Consider the following 15,782-nt stretch of genomic DNA (forward strand, 5'->3'; position numbering starts at 1 on the left):
GTTTTATAGACCTGGGAATGAAAGAAAAAACCCCCAGCATTTTCAAAATAATAAAAAAAAAAGATAGAGAGAAAAATCCTGATAGGTGCATCTCTGGAAATCACAGCTGCTCTGTTTTGAGCCGTGTGGTCCATCCAGGTGAACGCAGAGCCGCTTTATTCCCTCTGCCTTCAGCTGCTGCTCGGCTCTTGGCCTCATCCTTCCTCCCATCAGCCCTGCAGCCAGGCAGACTGTCAGCAGCACAATTAAGGGCTGTGCCATAATGAAAGGGGCATTAACAGAAGCAATTTATTTCCCAGCGCAGCGCCGGAAGGTTCCTCCGGTGCTGATATTCCGACAGAGCCTTTGTGTGTGCTGCACTGTGCCATTATGGGAAGGGATGAGGAGGACATGCACGAGCTGAACGGATGGCATGGGGGTGGCGCCGCCGCCGAACAACACCGCCTTTCAGTTTCACAACCCCTGAAAATCAATTCCGGCTCCAATTTATTTAAAAATCAGCTATTTTTTTACCCTAATAACTCTACATCACAATTTGCCCCAGATTTTCCTGCTTGTTCTTGTCTCCCACCTTTCACTCTCTCTCTTTCTCTCTCTCTCTCTCTGCTCACCCCACCAGCAACCCTCTCTCTGTTATTTCTGTGTTCATTTTGTTCCTCTGAAGTTTATTGAATTATAAACGCAGAAGATAAGAGAGGCGCTCCGTGTGCTCCTCTCGGAGAAATGGTATTGCACTTTGGAAGAGTGAGCCACACATGCTTGTGTGTGTGTGTGTGTGTGTGTGTGTGTGTGTGAGAGGGAGGGAGGAGAGGGGGTGGGCAGGGCAGACTGATGCTGAGGATATACAGAGGAAATGGGGGAATGTTGTGTTTTGATGTTTCTTCTGAAAAAAGGGATAAAGTCAGAACCAGCCTTGTGAAAAAGATTGAATGTTTTGACTCCGGTTAATTTGAGATTTTGTATTTTCTCATTCTTTTAGCAAACCGACCACGTAAATGTCAGATTGTGTTAAGTTTTCACAGAGAGGATGAAGTACAGATGTACTTCAGCACCGTTTTATGAAATTATTTTGGTTCTTTTATCTGCCATCAACAAAAGATGAAGAAGGTTAACTGATAAATCCTGTTTTATTTAAGGCGTTTGCTGTAAAACTGATGAAAATCAACTCTGTATTTTTACTATCACCACAATTTGGTAGAAATATTAGTGGCATCAACAGCTGTTTCAGTTCAGTTGCTAGAAACGATAAAAGCGTTTGAAAGCAGTTGGATTACATGCATTTGTTGATCCAAATTACCTGACTGAGACATGATGATAAATTTAAGCTTTTAATCCTTATTGTTGGAGCAGCTTGAGCTAAAATGGCCGGATACTGATAATGAACCACGAAATGTAAATCTTTGCTTCAGTCATGATTGAAAATACGTTTCTGCAAAATTATAAATCAATTTGTTATTAAAGAGTGAGAAGATGAGTTTGTTTATCAGATTCCTGTCACAATTACACAACAACTCTTCCTGCTTCAAACAAAACCTCTAGATTTGAATCTTGATAATATTGTTATTTTAGAGTAACTAATGCAACATTAAGTTTCTGTTCACTTTCATCTGGAGTCTTTGCACTCTACCGTACGTAGACAACATGCAATGCTGTGAACATGATGAAAAGATTTTCTATAAAGTATCGGTCACCGTAATGTTTTCTAGAGCGTACAAAGATGTGATGCAAATTAGAAATGATGCTTCTGGGGTGCTGTGGTGGGGCAGGGGTTAAGCACAACCCACATATGGAGGCTCGATTCCCGGCCTACTGGCCTTTTCCACATGTCTTCCTCCTCCTCTCATTACCTATTGTCCTGTCAATTCACTGTCAAATAAAGGCCACTAGAGCCAATAAAACCTTTAAAAAAGAACCTGTATAAAGTTAGGCGTTAGGAATTGAAAGTTTAACCACGGTGTTTAACGGTTAGCATTAGCTTCCACATAACTCATTATGTGATAAGCGGTTTAGCGTTAGCTTCTGCTAATTCTTTCATATGCTGAACGGTTTCGCATTAGCTTTGGATATTACTTTTTATCTTTAGCGATCTAGAGTTGTTTTCTGATTAGCAGTTTGCTCTTTCTTTCATTCAAAGAAAGAAAGAAAGAGCAAACTGCTCCTTCTTCTGCTAATTTTTTTATATGTTTATTGGTTTAGTGTTGTTGTGGAGATAAGGTTCTTGTTATGGTAAGAGAATTTAACTTTTTTGTAAGCGGTGGCTTATATTATTTCTATAAATCCATTTTTTGATACCAAAAGTCAAAAATATATTTTCCTTGACAACCAAGGTATTCATCTTGAAAAATGGCTGCTATCTTGAATATTTTTTTTTTAAAGCAAGCTCCTGGGAACATCTGCGACAAGTTAGGTTCTTCTATCTGCATGTGGAAGATTATGCATAAATATTGAATTATCTGCTGGTCTACTAGCTGGAGGTTTTTACAGCAAAGCAGACAGAGACATCGATCCGTTAATCCAGATAGAAATGAATGTGATGCACAGCTTGCTTGGAGACACTTTTGCATAAACTTTGAACAGAAATTTCAACTTTGAAACATAGAGATGTATCATCATTCTTGGAAAAGAGCTTCAACAGCCAGAAACAAAAACTTTCTTATCTGCAGCGTGAGTTTAGTGTTCAGCTTTTGAGGGAGCGAGCTGCGGCTGACCTCTGACCCTATTTTCTTGTGTGTTTTTCTAAAAGGCCGGGGAGCCAAGTGTGCTCAGTCGAATGAAATCTCCTCCTGCAGACATCAGAGAGCGATCCTCCGTCCCTCCTGCGGTCTCTCGTTGGCTGAACTTTACCTCTTCCGCCATTATTAAGTCTACCTTTAAAACAAGGCATGCAAACAGTCACTGTTCTGCCACTCGATAACGTTGTACTTTGGTTTCTATCAATTCTTGAGCAAGAACGTTTGCAAGTCTATCATATGTAATAATAAATTCTGCATTTACTTTTCAATTTCTCTTATTGAAGATTTAGATTCCAATCGTTTCATTGATATAACTGCTTTTTAAAAAAGACATTGATGCAATTTTTACTGGGCCTTTGAAAGAGACACACACCCGTAGCAACATGGGACCTCTGCCGTGGTTAACAGAGGTGCTTTTCATAGAAAACTTTTCTGACGATGACACACTCCCATTTAAAATCCCCGTACAACATTCAGCAACATTTAGAAAATTCTTTGTTTTGGAATCTTTTTCATGCAGTAAAAGTAAAGGTGCTTCATATGGACCTCAGTGACCATATGGAAGTCATTGAAAATGATTAACAGTCAGACTGCCTACATTTGGACAAGGTTGTTTACAGTTGAAACCAGATATTTAGAAGTAATAAAAATGCACACAGAATTTTGCTCTTACTGTCTGAAGTTAATCACACTCAATTTCTATTGTTTTACGCTAATTAAACTTAACACAATTATTTCTATTTTCTAAATGCCGTAAAACTTAGCAAGAACTTTTTTGTTTAAATTCTTTTGTAAGAAAGACATTTCAAAACATAAATTTTGTCATTTTAGTTTACCTTGTCCCTGCTGGAGAATGTTGAATACTGCTCGGGTTGCTAGGTAACGGGCTCGGGTTGCTAGGTAACGGGGTTGGGCCTGCTGACCTGTGATGTTACATTCCGGAGGTTTTTGAAACGGCTAATTTTTCAGACACCAAAAAGCACTCACTTTGTGTAAAAATGTATAGGCGATTTTTATTTTATGTTTTGGTAAACATTTGGACTGTTTTTAGAAACAAAAATGGAACATAAAAATTGTAATTTCACTGAAAAACACAAAATCTTTCCAACTATTTTTGGCCTAGTTTCTAGTGCAGATATCTTCGTACACTTGAAATAAGAATAACTAACTTGCAAGTAATTATTCGGCAAGATATAGGAGCTTGATCTAAGTCAATAATTTCTTATTATTGATGAAAAAGTACTAGTGGGCAATAATTATTTCACTTATAACAAGGCATTTTCCCCGTGTTATAAGTGAAATAATCTGCCAGTGAAACTAGTATGTTTTCAAACATATAAAGTAGTTATTTACTTAAAACAATCTCCAATATCTAGCTAAAAAGTTACTTGTAAGTAAGATTTGTATTATTTCAAATGTTCTAACATATTGGCAATAGAAACTATAAAAAAAGTACTTGGTAAGATTTTGTGTTTTGCAGTGTTTGCATAGTAAATCCTGATCAAGTGGGGTGTTTTTCAGCAGGAAAACCCCTACAACATGCAGTGCATTTGGAGCAGGGTTAAGAAACCTCTGGGATAATCTGCAGGGATAACGGCAGTGAAAGTTTGGGTAAAGTTGGAGTAGCTTTCCTAATCTAAGTTGAGCTAAAACGCAGAGTCCATGTCGTTCCAGCCAGAGGTGAGCAGAAGTTTACGCCCCCATGTTCCACTGCTAGACGATGAAAAGCCATGTCTTTCTACTTCAAGCAGATACTTCTGTAACCACAGCGCTCTGCTGTGTGTCTGCTGCAGCGTCACGGTGGATTGCAGAGTTTCAGAGTGTGCCCCCCTCCACATCGTCTCTTCGCTCTGTAGGCTTTCCTCAGACACGTTAACGCGAACCGTCATGCTAACGCAGCTCCGTCTGTCACTGGGGGATATTCTTTTACCTGCTGCTGGATCACAAGAGGACTTTTTCATTTTCACTGTCTCCGTTTACAAAAGATCAGAGGCTCCTGCTGCAGCGCTGAACTCCTGAACTCCTATATACATTTCCAGTGAAGCTTTGGGTTGTTAGTCGTATGTTAGCAGGAAAGACTGGGCTCTCTGTGTCTTAGCGTTGCGTGTGAGAGAGACCAATGCATTACCATCATGAAGGTTTCTTGGCCTCTGTTTGCTCTAATTGATAGGGGCTGTTGGCATTTACTTACATTCTCCTGGTGGATTAAATCTCAAAGGAAAAGAGAAGGAGCTTGTGTTTCTCCTGCCTTTGTTTTAATATGCATGTGTGTGTATATGAGATATGCACACGTTTGTGCCCGTTTTTTTTGTCCCATGCGGTTCTGTTGAATCCTTTAAAGCCGCGTGGCATCCGGGAATCTCACAGCACCAAATCTAATCAGCAGCTTCGCTGCAACGTATACGCCACTCCACTTGGCTCAGAGTAATGCGAGCGTGCACGTACGAGCGCAGGGCCTGTTTACTGCAGATTGTCAGTAGTAAATATTATCTCTGCTGCTAGTTCTCCATTTTCCAGTTTGCCTAATATGCCATGCATGCCTGCTCTGTAGCAGTGTGCGAGAACAAAGGAGAGATGTTCCTTAGGAGTGTAAAACAAGAAGACTTGCTGTGAATGCAGAATGTGGACGGAGAGAATATGCAAAACGGATACATCAGACTTGCCTTTTTAAACATTATGGTGTGTATTTATCATGTGCAAACCTTAATTTGAAGCAGATGGATGGCTGCCAGTTGTCATTTAGGTTAATCTAACTTCCAGCCACTGTACTAGCTGGGTTTGTATTACAAGAGAGCGCAAAACTTTGTTGAAAAACACAATTTTGCATTTGCAGTGTTTCCATTAAATAAGAAATAAAATTCAAATCGCACGTGAATAAAACCACTTCCTGTTGTCAACTTCTTTGTGGTTCACACCAGTAGTAAGACGTGGTTATTGATCATAATTTGAAATTTGATTAAAAATTCACATTCTCCACATTGTTGTACTTCAGTTTGCATCTAAAGAACTTTGAAGCCAAACGCTTAAAAGATTCATCCAGACGGTTTTTGGCCATAAGTTAATGTTTTATGGTGTCTGGAAAACGACCCATTTCAAAAATCACCTGAATGTAACACCACAAATTAGCAGGAACTGCTGGGGTTACCTAGCAACTCCAGCAAAGCCCAGCCTGTTGCCTAGCTACAAAGCTGAGCAATAAATCGATTTTATTGATTAATCAGATTTTTGGTTTTTGATATTTTAATTTTGGGAAAATTTTGATTTATTTCCCCACCAATCCTCTCTTTGGGTTTCTATTGTTCAGAGTGATGTCAGCGCTTCCAGGGCGGCCATCTTGTTTTACAGCTTCCATTTATTTGGACTATATGACGAAATATTATGGCCAGGCTAAAATTTGTTCTATATTTATTGTTATAAGAATAAAGTCGTAATATTACCAGAATAAAGTGTGATTTTGCAATTTTACATTTTATAAATAAAATGAGGAATGTTGAGCGTCTTGTGAAGTTATATTTGTTATAAAAGACTTAATAAAAATAATCTCTTAACACATCACCATCAAATTATTACCAGAAGCAGAACGATCGTTCAACCAATTTAATTTATTTTGAAGAAAGAACTAAGCTGTTTTTTTGTGAAACAACTTTTCTCATAATTTTAAATTTATTCTGGTAAAATACCTGTTTTTTTTTATTTTTATATTGTTCTCATAATTAAGTAATTAAGCCTGATAAGCACAGAAGAAATGACTGGAATAAAAACCACTTTTTGAAAATATCTTCTGTAATTCTTTTTTTTTTTAAATTATTAAAATCAGATCTGTTATGAAAAAATTATATATTTTATTTTTTAACACCACTCTTCCTTACCATGTACGATTGTACGATACTGTCCACGAAGTGTCACACAAATGTGAAAATTGGGTCCAGAATTAAGTTTCCACTGCAATCTTGTCTCTGGGTGTAAGATGTGTTTTCCTGCAGGAAAGTTTCTTATTTTCTCTCCGTTAATGGTCTCCCTGCGTCTGAAGCCTTTTGGATTTCGTCTGCTTGTTTTTGTGCCATCTTCGGCGCACATTAGCGTTAACTCGCTGTGTGTTTGTGTGAGCTCGTCAGGACGGAGATTGCAGGGTTGATTTTGTGTCTGATTTCTGTCGGCAGAGTGACATCCCTTCTAATGAAATAATGGCGTAGAGGCAGAGTGCTGGAGGATTGCACGTTGTAGACTTCAATTACAGACGAGATTATTTTTTTCCCTCTTTCTCTCTCTGCTTTCAGCCTGAAACAGTGCAGGGGCTTCTTCGCCTTTTTTCCTCTGCAAACAAAAAAAAAGCCTCCATAAAAAACCTGTTTTTTTTTTCTTTTTTTTAGCACAGACTTGAGTTTTTTCTTTTTTCTTCAGATAATGGATTGAAAGTACACCCCATGCTTTGATTCACTGTCTGTTTTGCCAATTTTATGCCAGGGAAAAATTAAAAGCATGGCCCTTCTTGTGAGCACTAATCAGCCAGATTAGTGGCTGAAATGTCTTTTATTTTTCTTGAAATGGATTTTGGTCCCTAAGATGTTATTTTTGCTCGACAAATTGTCAGTTTTTTCTGCGTTGTGCTGTTTAAATCCACGTCTGTCCTAATTGTAGCGGCAGCCAAGGCCATCATTGTTGAGGGGGAAAATGAAACTATGAAAATGAGCAGAAATAAAAAGAAAATAAGCAAAACATTGCAAAAACGCATCAAATTATGAATTCAATCATGAATCAAATTTTATATGCTTTTTTTTTAAGCAAAATCCATTATAAATCAGAAGAGTTTTGTAAACAATTTCAGTAATTTTCTAGCTTTTGACTGAGTTCGTAGCAGTAGTCGGTTTGAATCTGATGTGTGAAATCTAGAATTGGATCAGAGAATTATTCTGGATAACAATGGAAAGAAAACTGGATAGCGAAGTTTAGATTTTCTATTCATCCATCCATCCATCCATCTTTCTATCCTCCAATTTCTCATTTATTGGTCTCTGTCAGTTCACTCCATTTGTCCATCCAGTGCACTGCAAAGTCTAACCAATTATTTTTTTAAATCTAGTTTCTTGTGCAAATACCTTGGTTCACTTAAAATAAGACAGAAATGTTTGTATGTAGCTTTTCAATTGCTTAACATTGATGAAAAAGTTCTAGTTGTAAATGAAATAGTCTGGCTGTAGAACAAGACAATTTTTACCTCATTATAACTAATATTAAAAGCAGAGGCGAACTTCCTTTATTCTGTTTTCAAATCATATAAATATTTAAATATATCTCTTTTTGGGTTTGGTTTGGTATCTGTTCCATCCCAGGTTCCTGACGTAAAGTAGGTTAGAGGTAAAAGAAAAGAAAAAAAAAAAGTGAAAAGCTAGTTTTCTGATTAAGTGTATGTTAATGTGGTTCTCCAGCAAAAACCAAAACACAGAGGTCTAAAATGTTAAACTGCTGAGGTGAAGCATGTTGCTTAATTAATAATTAGAAAACTTGCTATATCTGTAAACTTGAAAATTATTCAAGGTGCCCTACTGTGCTTCCTTGAACAGGTTAGAATACATTTATGGATTATGCAAAAATTGGGTGGCTGGGGGAACTCTGCTGGGGTTGCTAGGTAACGGGCGGAGCTCTGCTGGGGTTGCTAGGTAACGGGCGGAGCTCTGCTGGGGTTGCTAGGTAACGGGCGGAGCTCTGCTGGGGTTGCTAGGTAACGGGCGGAGCTCTGCTGGGGTTGCTAGGTAACGGGCGGAGCTCTGCTGGGGTTGCTAGGTAACGGGCGGAGCTCTGCTGGGGTTGCTAGGTAACAGGCGGAACTCTGCTGGGGTTGCTAGGTAACGGGTAATACCCATGGAATGTGACTCAACGTTCTGTAGGTTTTTGAAACGGCTCATTTTCCAGACACCAAAACACATGAACTTGTTGCCCAAAAAAACAGCTGAGTTGTTTTTTAGAGGCAGCAGAAACCCAAGTGGAAGTACAAAAACATGCAAAATATGAGTTTGGTGTAATGGGTCCGATTTATTTTGGTCCCGCTGTCCTGGGTCCTTTCTAAGCCCGTTCTCCCTGCCTGTCCCCTCAGGGTAGACCCCATTCCTTACGACACTCCCAAGCCGGCGGGACACACCAGGTTCGTGTGTGTTTCCGACACACACTCGCGTACAGATGGCATCCAGATGCCCTACGGCGACGTTCTGCTCCACATGGGCGACTTCACAGAGCTCGGCCTTCCGTCTGAGGTCAAGAAGTTCAACGACTGGCTAGGTAAGAAACTGCCCAACACACACACACACACACACACACACACACACATTGTCACAGGCGTGAGACACGCTGCGAGTCTTACTGATAGCCAGACCACACAAGATCTCCTTTCCCTGTTGACTCACCCAGCTGGTCAGCTGAAGTGTCCAGTTTAACCCAGCCGACCCTTGCACCCTGCTTCAGTTAACCTTTGACCTCTCCTCTGGCCCCATGCTGTGGGTGGGAAATGTGTGAGGCTTTCAGTTCTTCCTCTGGGTTGTAGCGACTAAAGTTTAAAACACAAAATCTTATTTTTATCTGATTTTTAGCACAAATATCTTTTTACATTTAAAATAAAACTAAAATAATTTACAAGTAACTTTTCAGCAAAATATAAGGTTGATTTAAGTAACTAATTCATTTATATTTATGAAAAAGTTATAGTTAAAAGGGAAATGATTTCAACTTTTTCATCAATATTAAGGAACTACTTATCTAAAACAAGCTTCTACATTTTCCTGAAAAGTTATTTGTAAATTAGTTTTTCTTATTTCAAGTGAACTAAGATGTGGACTGGAAACCAGGCCTAAAATACTTGGTACAATTCTGTGTTTTTGCAGTGGAAATGAATCAAATTAACCTGACGCTCTGTGGAAATCATCCCACTTAGTCTGCACTGTAAATTTACAGTAAACATTTAAACTTGGACATGAACATGTGACCCAGACCTTTAATAATCAAGACATTCGCGCTTACAAAATACAGAACGGTGTTTGACTTAGAAGAATACAAACATGGTGGCTGATGATGTTAGACATATAAAACTGATTCATGTTAAGATTCTTCTACACAATGTTATTAATTAAAATTTTCTATTTACTTTAAAGATAGGAGTTTGGTTTTTTTTCCACATTTGATGGCAGCAAAGTGGACATTTGGGTTTGTTTTCAGGACCTCTCAATGTTATTGACATCAGAAATAAAACCAGCAGCTGCTACCAGCATTGAATTAAAAAATAAAAAGTATTTCATCTGTATCAAAGAGATGCACCCTGTTGAGTTTTAGGGTCGCTGTGAAAGTTTCCCTCTAAAAACTCTTCAGAGCGTTTGCAGCAGTCTCACTGGTGACACTGACCTACTTTTATGACAGAAACTGAAGAAAAAAAATAATAAAATGCTGTTAAAATCCAGAAACTTCTCACATCCCTCCTACACTGCAAAAACACAAAGTCTCACCAAGTATTTTTAGTCTAGTGTCTAGAGCATATGTCTCATTACACCCAAAATAAGACAAAACTAACTTAACAGTAACTCTTTGGCAAAATATATGAGCTGCAGGTTTTAAGTTGATAATTGATTAATATTTAGAAAGTTCAACGTTTTCTATTGGACTGTTGGAAGTTGAATCGAAACAAACATCTTCATGTTTTTACACATTTGTAATCTTTGGAGGACTCACGTCTGTTTCCTGCATCTTTTTAAGTAAAAGGATCTCATTTATGTATTTTTACTTTGTTGCTGTTTGCTCTGAAAACACATTGGTTCTTATTAAAATAATTCATAGAAAAGCTTTTTATTTATATTCACTGCGGCCGGTTTTGTTGTTCTCTTGTTGAGTGAGGAAATGAAGAAAGTAGGTCAAGAGACGGAGAAGAAATACATTTGTATTTAGTGGATTATGTTTAATTTAAAGATAGTTGTTTGTTTTTTTTCCACATATGATGGCAGCAAAGTGGATATTTGGGTTAATTATTGTCCGATATCATGAGTTTCATTTAAACGCGAAAGAATAATGGAAAAGGTTCATGTGGGGTTTAAAAGTGAAAGTATTTTCCTTCATCTGATCCTCTTCTGTTGCAGTCTATGGCGGCTTATTGGGGCCAACAGAGATTGGAAAAAAGGGAGTACCAAGAAATCAAACATTTTGAGATTAATCTAAGAAAGTTTCTAGAAAAAAATGGGGACATTTCTGAGTTTAAAGAGTTGAAAATTTGCTAGAAAAAACTCAAATGTTTGATCTCAGAACATTTCTAGAGAAAAGTAAAAACAAATTCAGCTTGAAAAGTTGAGAATTTTCTAGAAAAAAACTCAAATTTTCTCAGTTTAAAAAGTTGAAGATTCAGAAATGTTCTTGTTCTTAAAAAAAATCCTGAAATCAATCTCAAAATTGGTGATTTTTTTTTTTTTTTTTGTGGAAATTTACTGCAGTGTTTTTCCTGTCTACAGTGGACCTAATAGACTGTTGTGTTATTCTAACTCAAAAGATTGAGTTAAATATTTAGTATTGCAGTTGACATTTTAAATTCTTGGAGAAGTTAAATATTTTACAGTCATTCAGGAATTGGGTGCAACGGGGCACAGAAGACCAGAGTTTCCTCTGAAACTACAGGCTGCTTCCTTTAATTTCTGATGAATACAGAAAACATTCGGACCAGACGGGAAGACAGGAGGGCAGCTGATTCTGAGATTAATTCACATCCAGATCTTTAAAACGTGCGAAATCATCAAACAAAAACGTCTGAAACACACATCTAACCAAAACACTTCACAGAAATATTCAAGGAGCACGAAAAGGTGGATTTTAGAGTGGCCTATTCAAAGTTCAGGGAGAAAAAAACATAGAATTTAAGATCTTTGTTTTGTGCTGTTTTTGCTGAAATTTGATGTAATTTAATAAAATGTAAACCTTTCTCTCAACATGTATTTAAACCCATTTGTGTCTAAAACCACTACCTACTTTACATACTTTTATTTGGTTCTGAAAAGAAGCCAGTGATGTGAAGGCTAAGACTTTTTATTTTTTATAACAAGAATAAAGTCATAATGTAACAAGAATAAAGTCATAATATTTTTAAGAAAATCCTATTAGGAGAATATTCTTGTTATCTCATGATCTTAAAGTCATAGTATTACAAGAATAAAGTCAGAATATTAGATTAAAGTCATAATATTGAGTATAAATTGGTTATTTACAAAGAACTCCTACATAAAATGCAACGATAAATTAAAATGTTGAATGTTGAGCGTCTTGTGACGTTATCAGTTTTACAAGTAAGGAAATATTTTATCTTTACTCACATCAGCATCTAATTATATCAGGTCTTGATAACTTTAAGCTTTCTTCTCATTAAAACGACTTCTTGTAATTTTACGACGTTCTTCTGTCTTTATATTATCACTGTTTTCTCATAATTAAACAACTGAACAATTCTCTTATTGTTCAACTCACAGAGATAAAACCCACTTTTTGAAAAGAAACCACGAAAAAAGAATAAAAACCAGAAATTTGAGATTTTATTTTGTAGTCCAGTAAAAATCTTTTGAGTCTCAGTTTTTACCCAAATCTCTTGGATTTTCTGCAGAAAAGTGGAACTTCCAGTGAAGTACCTGAAAAGGCTCAGTGTGTTGGCGTTGGGTTTGTAGATGTGGAGCGTTTCTGAAGCGTTTGTGCTTCTGCGGTTCGTTTGTCTGAAGGATTGACTCCACTCGGCCTCTCGGAGGAGATCATCGGAGATCGATGCGCAGGAGTAAGCTTCCTGTGACCCGGCTTATCTGATAATGCAGCTCTGGCTCTGATCTGGTTTCATTCTCTAACAGACGTATCTCTTTCATCTCTGTGATGTTGCGTTAAAACAAAAGCCCTTTTGCATCGTTACAGCCTGAGTTTACTTTTTTTTTCTGAAGGCGTAAATTTATTTTACGCCTTCAGATTTGATGTAAATTTGGCTTGTTTATGCTAAAGTAGAAAATTAACTCCAGGTTCAGGTTTATGACACCTTAATGGAGAGGGTTTTTTTTCCCTTCTTATGATCTAAATTTAAACGCCTTATTTGATTTGTTTTTGTCACATTTCCTCCAGGATTAATTTGAAGATGTGTGAGGAGAGACGACAGAATAATTTTCTGAGATTGTCACCTCTTTAACGTCAAATAGAATATGTCAATCTTTTTTAACTCGGAGTATTTTTAGGTTTGCACTGGCAATGAAACTTTTTAAATGCTCAGATGTCTTTTTGCTCTCAATGTGTGACAAAACATTTTACAAGTTCGTGCTCTGCAGAGTTTTTCCTCTTTTTCCTTTGTGTTGCACTTTGCAGGTGCATCACTCCATCAAAACTCCAAGGCGGCGATAAAGATTTGTAGAGATTCCCAGTGGAATGATGGAGATGGAGGTGGCAGAGGAAATGATGCAGTTTGGGCTCGTGTGTGTGTGTGTGTGTGTGTGTGTGTGTGTGTGTGTGTTGGTGTGGAAATGGCCGTCTGATTCAGTTAGTGTGTTGTGGCTCTGCGTTTTCATTTAACTGGAATTTATGATCCTCAGATGCAACAAGAACTAATTTAGAGGAGCAGAAATGAAACTCATAGACCGGGGAGCCGTTAGACTTTCATTCCCAGCGATCTTGTATGTGCTGGATCTGATATTTATTGATCCTGTGTGTTTTTATGTGGAATTATTTTTCTCTTTCTGGGATTTTTTTTGTTCAATTTGACCACCTGCAGAATAAAGCGGCATACTCTCCTCTGTTTTTGTTCACATGTCATGGTAGATCAATTTGGTTTTTACTCAACATTTAGGTTTTATTGGACTCTTTATTGAGCATTTTATTCAATTTGCCCTCTTGGCTTTCATCATAACCTTCTGTTATTACTGACTGCAGCCATATGGCACAAAGGAGCAAAGCAACAAATTGTTATGAAATAAATATCTTTCTGCCAGTCAAACTCGACTCTGTGGGTGGATTTTAAATACAAAATAATCATAAGATATGTAAATAACTTAATCTTAGAACGGTGTCTTCTGTTTTTACTGAAACCAGGCTTCACATTAAATCGCCTGCCTACATGCAAAACATAATATTTTATCGTTCGACGGTACCAGAACCAGTTTCCTGCTTGTTTTTAAAGACCGTTTTAATTGTTGCTAATGTAAAGCTTGAAACTGCTCATAAAAAGCAAAAATAAATTTTTACAGCAATAAAAAGGAGCACTTTGTGGGTCTTCTGCTTGTTTAGAAATCCATAAAAATGTAAATGTATATCTTTTTGTGAATAGCTCTAAAGTTTGGTGGCTCATTTCATGAGTTTCCTCTGTTTTTATGTTGCCATTTAGTCAGTTTGTTTCGATTGTTATGCCAGACCTAAATAATCAGCTAATTTATACCATCCATCCATCCATCCATCCATCCATCTTCTTCCGCTTATCCGGAGTCGGGTCGCGGGGGTAGCAGCTTCAGAATTTATACCATTGGGTAATTTTAGCTACATTGAGGTGAGTCAGCTTTTTTGGCAGACAGGAAATTTTACATCAACACACAATAAATATAAACATAACAGTTCAGAATGGCTCTGTGTGCAATATTAAAAATTTTTTAAAAAAAAGATAAAAACTGACTCAAACACAGTATTCTCATTAGGACAAGATTAAAAAAGTAAAATATTAAAATTATGCTAAATCAAATTTTGGGAGCTTATCTCAACAGGACAAACTGGTCTTATTCTAGAAAAACGTATTTATACAAAAATATAAACCAAAAACGTAAATACTTTTATTTAAATAAAATAAAGATTTATTCCTACCTCAGCCAAAATATCAAAACATTATTCCATTTATTAGATTCTTATCTATATCATATCATTTTATTTTGATGCATAGACCTAAACACAGATTTGTATTGAGCTGTAGCTAAATTTAAGTAGTTTTCATGTTGTCTTATTCTCCTCAGGGAGTAAGTAGCTGATTGATGCAAAATAGAAAAGCTGTTCATAAGTTACCATCTGGAGTTTTAAAAGTGATCTGTGGAGTTTCTTTAATTGTCGCTTTAGATGTTTCTTGTGACTGAACATATTTCCAAAAACCTGAATTTGTTTTTCCTTGTAAGGAAGAGGAAAGTGTGAAAGCCCCTTTTCAGCCAGCTGGCAGGCTGTGCACAGAGACATGGTGGATGGGGAGAGCTTCAGCTCGCTCTCTGGTGGCTCGTTAAAACTGTGGGATCAGATTCAAGGTCTGTTAGTTTCATTCCTATTCAATCCTAGTTAGGAAAGTTGTTAAAACTCACATTTTGGATGTTTTTATGCTTCTGTTTGGGTTTCAACTGCCTCTAAAGACGACCCAAACACTTAAAAAAAAAAAAAAAAAAACACCAGCGTGTTTTTTGGTGTCTAGAAAGTGAGCTGTTTCAAAAACCTTTGAAATCTAACGTCACCTAGCAACTCCTTCCCTGTTACCTAGCAACCCAGGTGGAGCTCCAGCTTGTTTGGTCAGCTGGTTTTATCGCTGCATGTAAACTGTATGTACAATGGCTGCTGGAAAAGATGAAAGTTTTGTTGTTGTCCTCCAGGAACCACTTGCTGCATTCTTGTTGGTTGTGCTGGTGGCTCCACTTATGCTTTTCAAAGATGTGTGGTTGTGTAACTGTGCATCTCTTTGCAGCCATTTTCACATACAAGTTTAAATGTTGAGTTGGGGGCGTGGCCAGCAGCAGCTAATTTGGATTTAAAGTGACAAGATGCCCTAAAACAGCTCATTCTGAACTGACCAGACTGAAATCTCGTTACCGAAAAATTATTTGTGCAAAATAAGTAATGAACACAATTTTAATAGTCCATAAACCTGTTCTAACTTGTTCAAGGAACCACAATAGATCACCTTTAATATATTTAGTTTGAACTCTGCATTGGTATTATAAGTTTTTATCTTTTTTCTGGATGTTTCGTCTCTTTATTTATTATTTGAGCCAAACACTGTGAGAAAGTATTGTAGCTGTTGGGTTACACAAAAAAACAACTCGCGATCTTTGTTGT

General features: G+C 37.3%; 1 protein-coding gene across 5 annotated transcripts in view; it reads left to right on the plus strand.

Annotated features, from left to right (window-relative positions):
* The window catches only part of mpped2a (metallophosphoesterase domain containing 2a), a 112,816-nt gene that overhangs the window by 56,096 nt on the left and 40,938 nt on the right, over window positions 1-15,782 (plus strand). For all 5 annotated transcript variants that reach the window (XM_044133819.1, XM_044133827.1, XM_044133801.1 and 2 more), the window contains one exon: window positions 8,824-9,005. In XM_044133819.1, coding sequence (XP_043989754.1) covers window positions 8,824-9,005 — 182 coding nt within the window. The remainder of the gene's footprint in view (window positions 1-8,823; window positions 9,006-15,782) is intronic.

The sequence above is a fragment of the Gambusia affinis genome, linkage group LG02 (assembly GCF_019740435.1).
Source record: "Gambusia affinis linkage group LG02, SWU_Gaff_1.0, whole genome shotgun sequence".
In the NCBI taxonomy this organism is placed as follows: Eukaryota; Metazoa; Chordata; class Actinopteri; order Cyprinodontiformes; family Poeciliidae; genus Gambusia; species Gambusia affinis.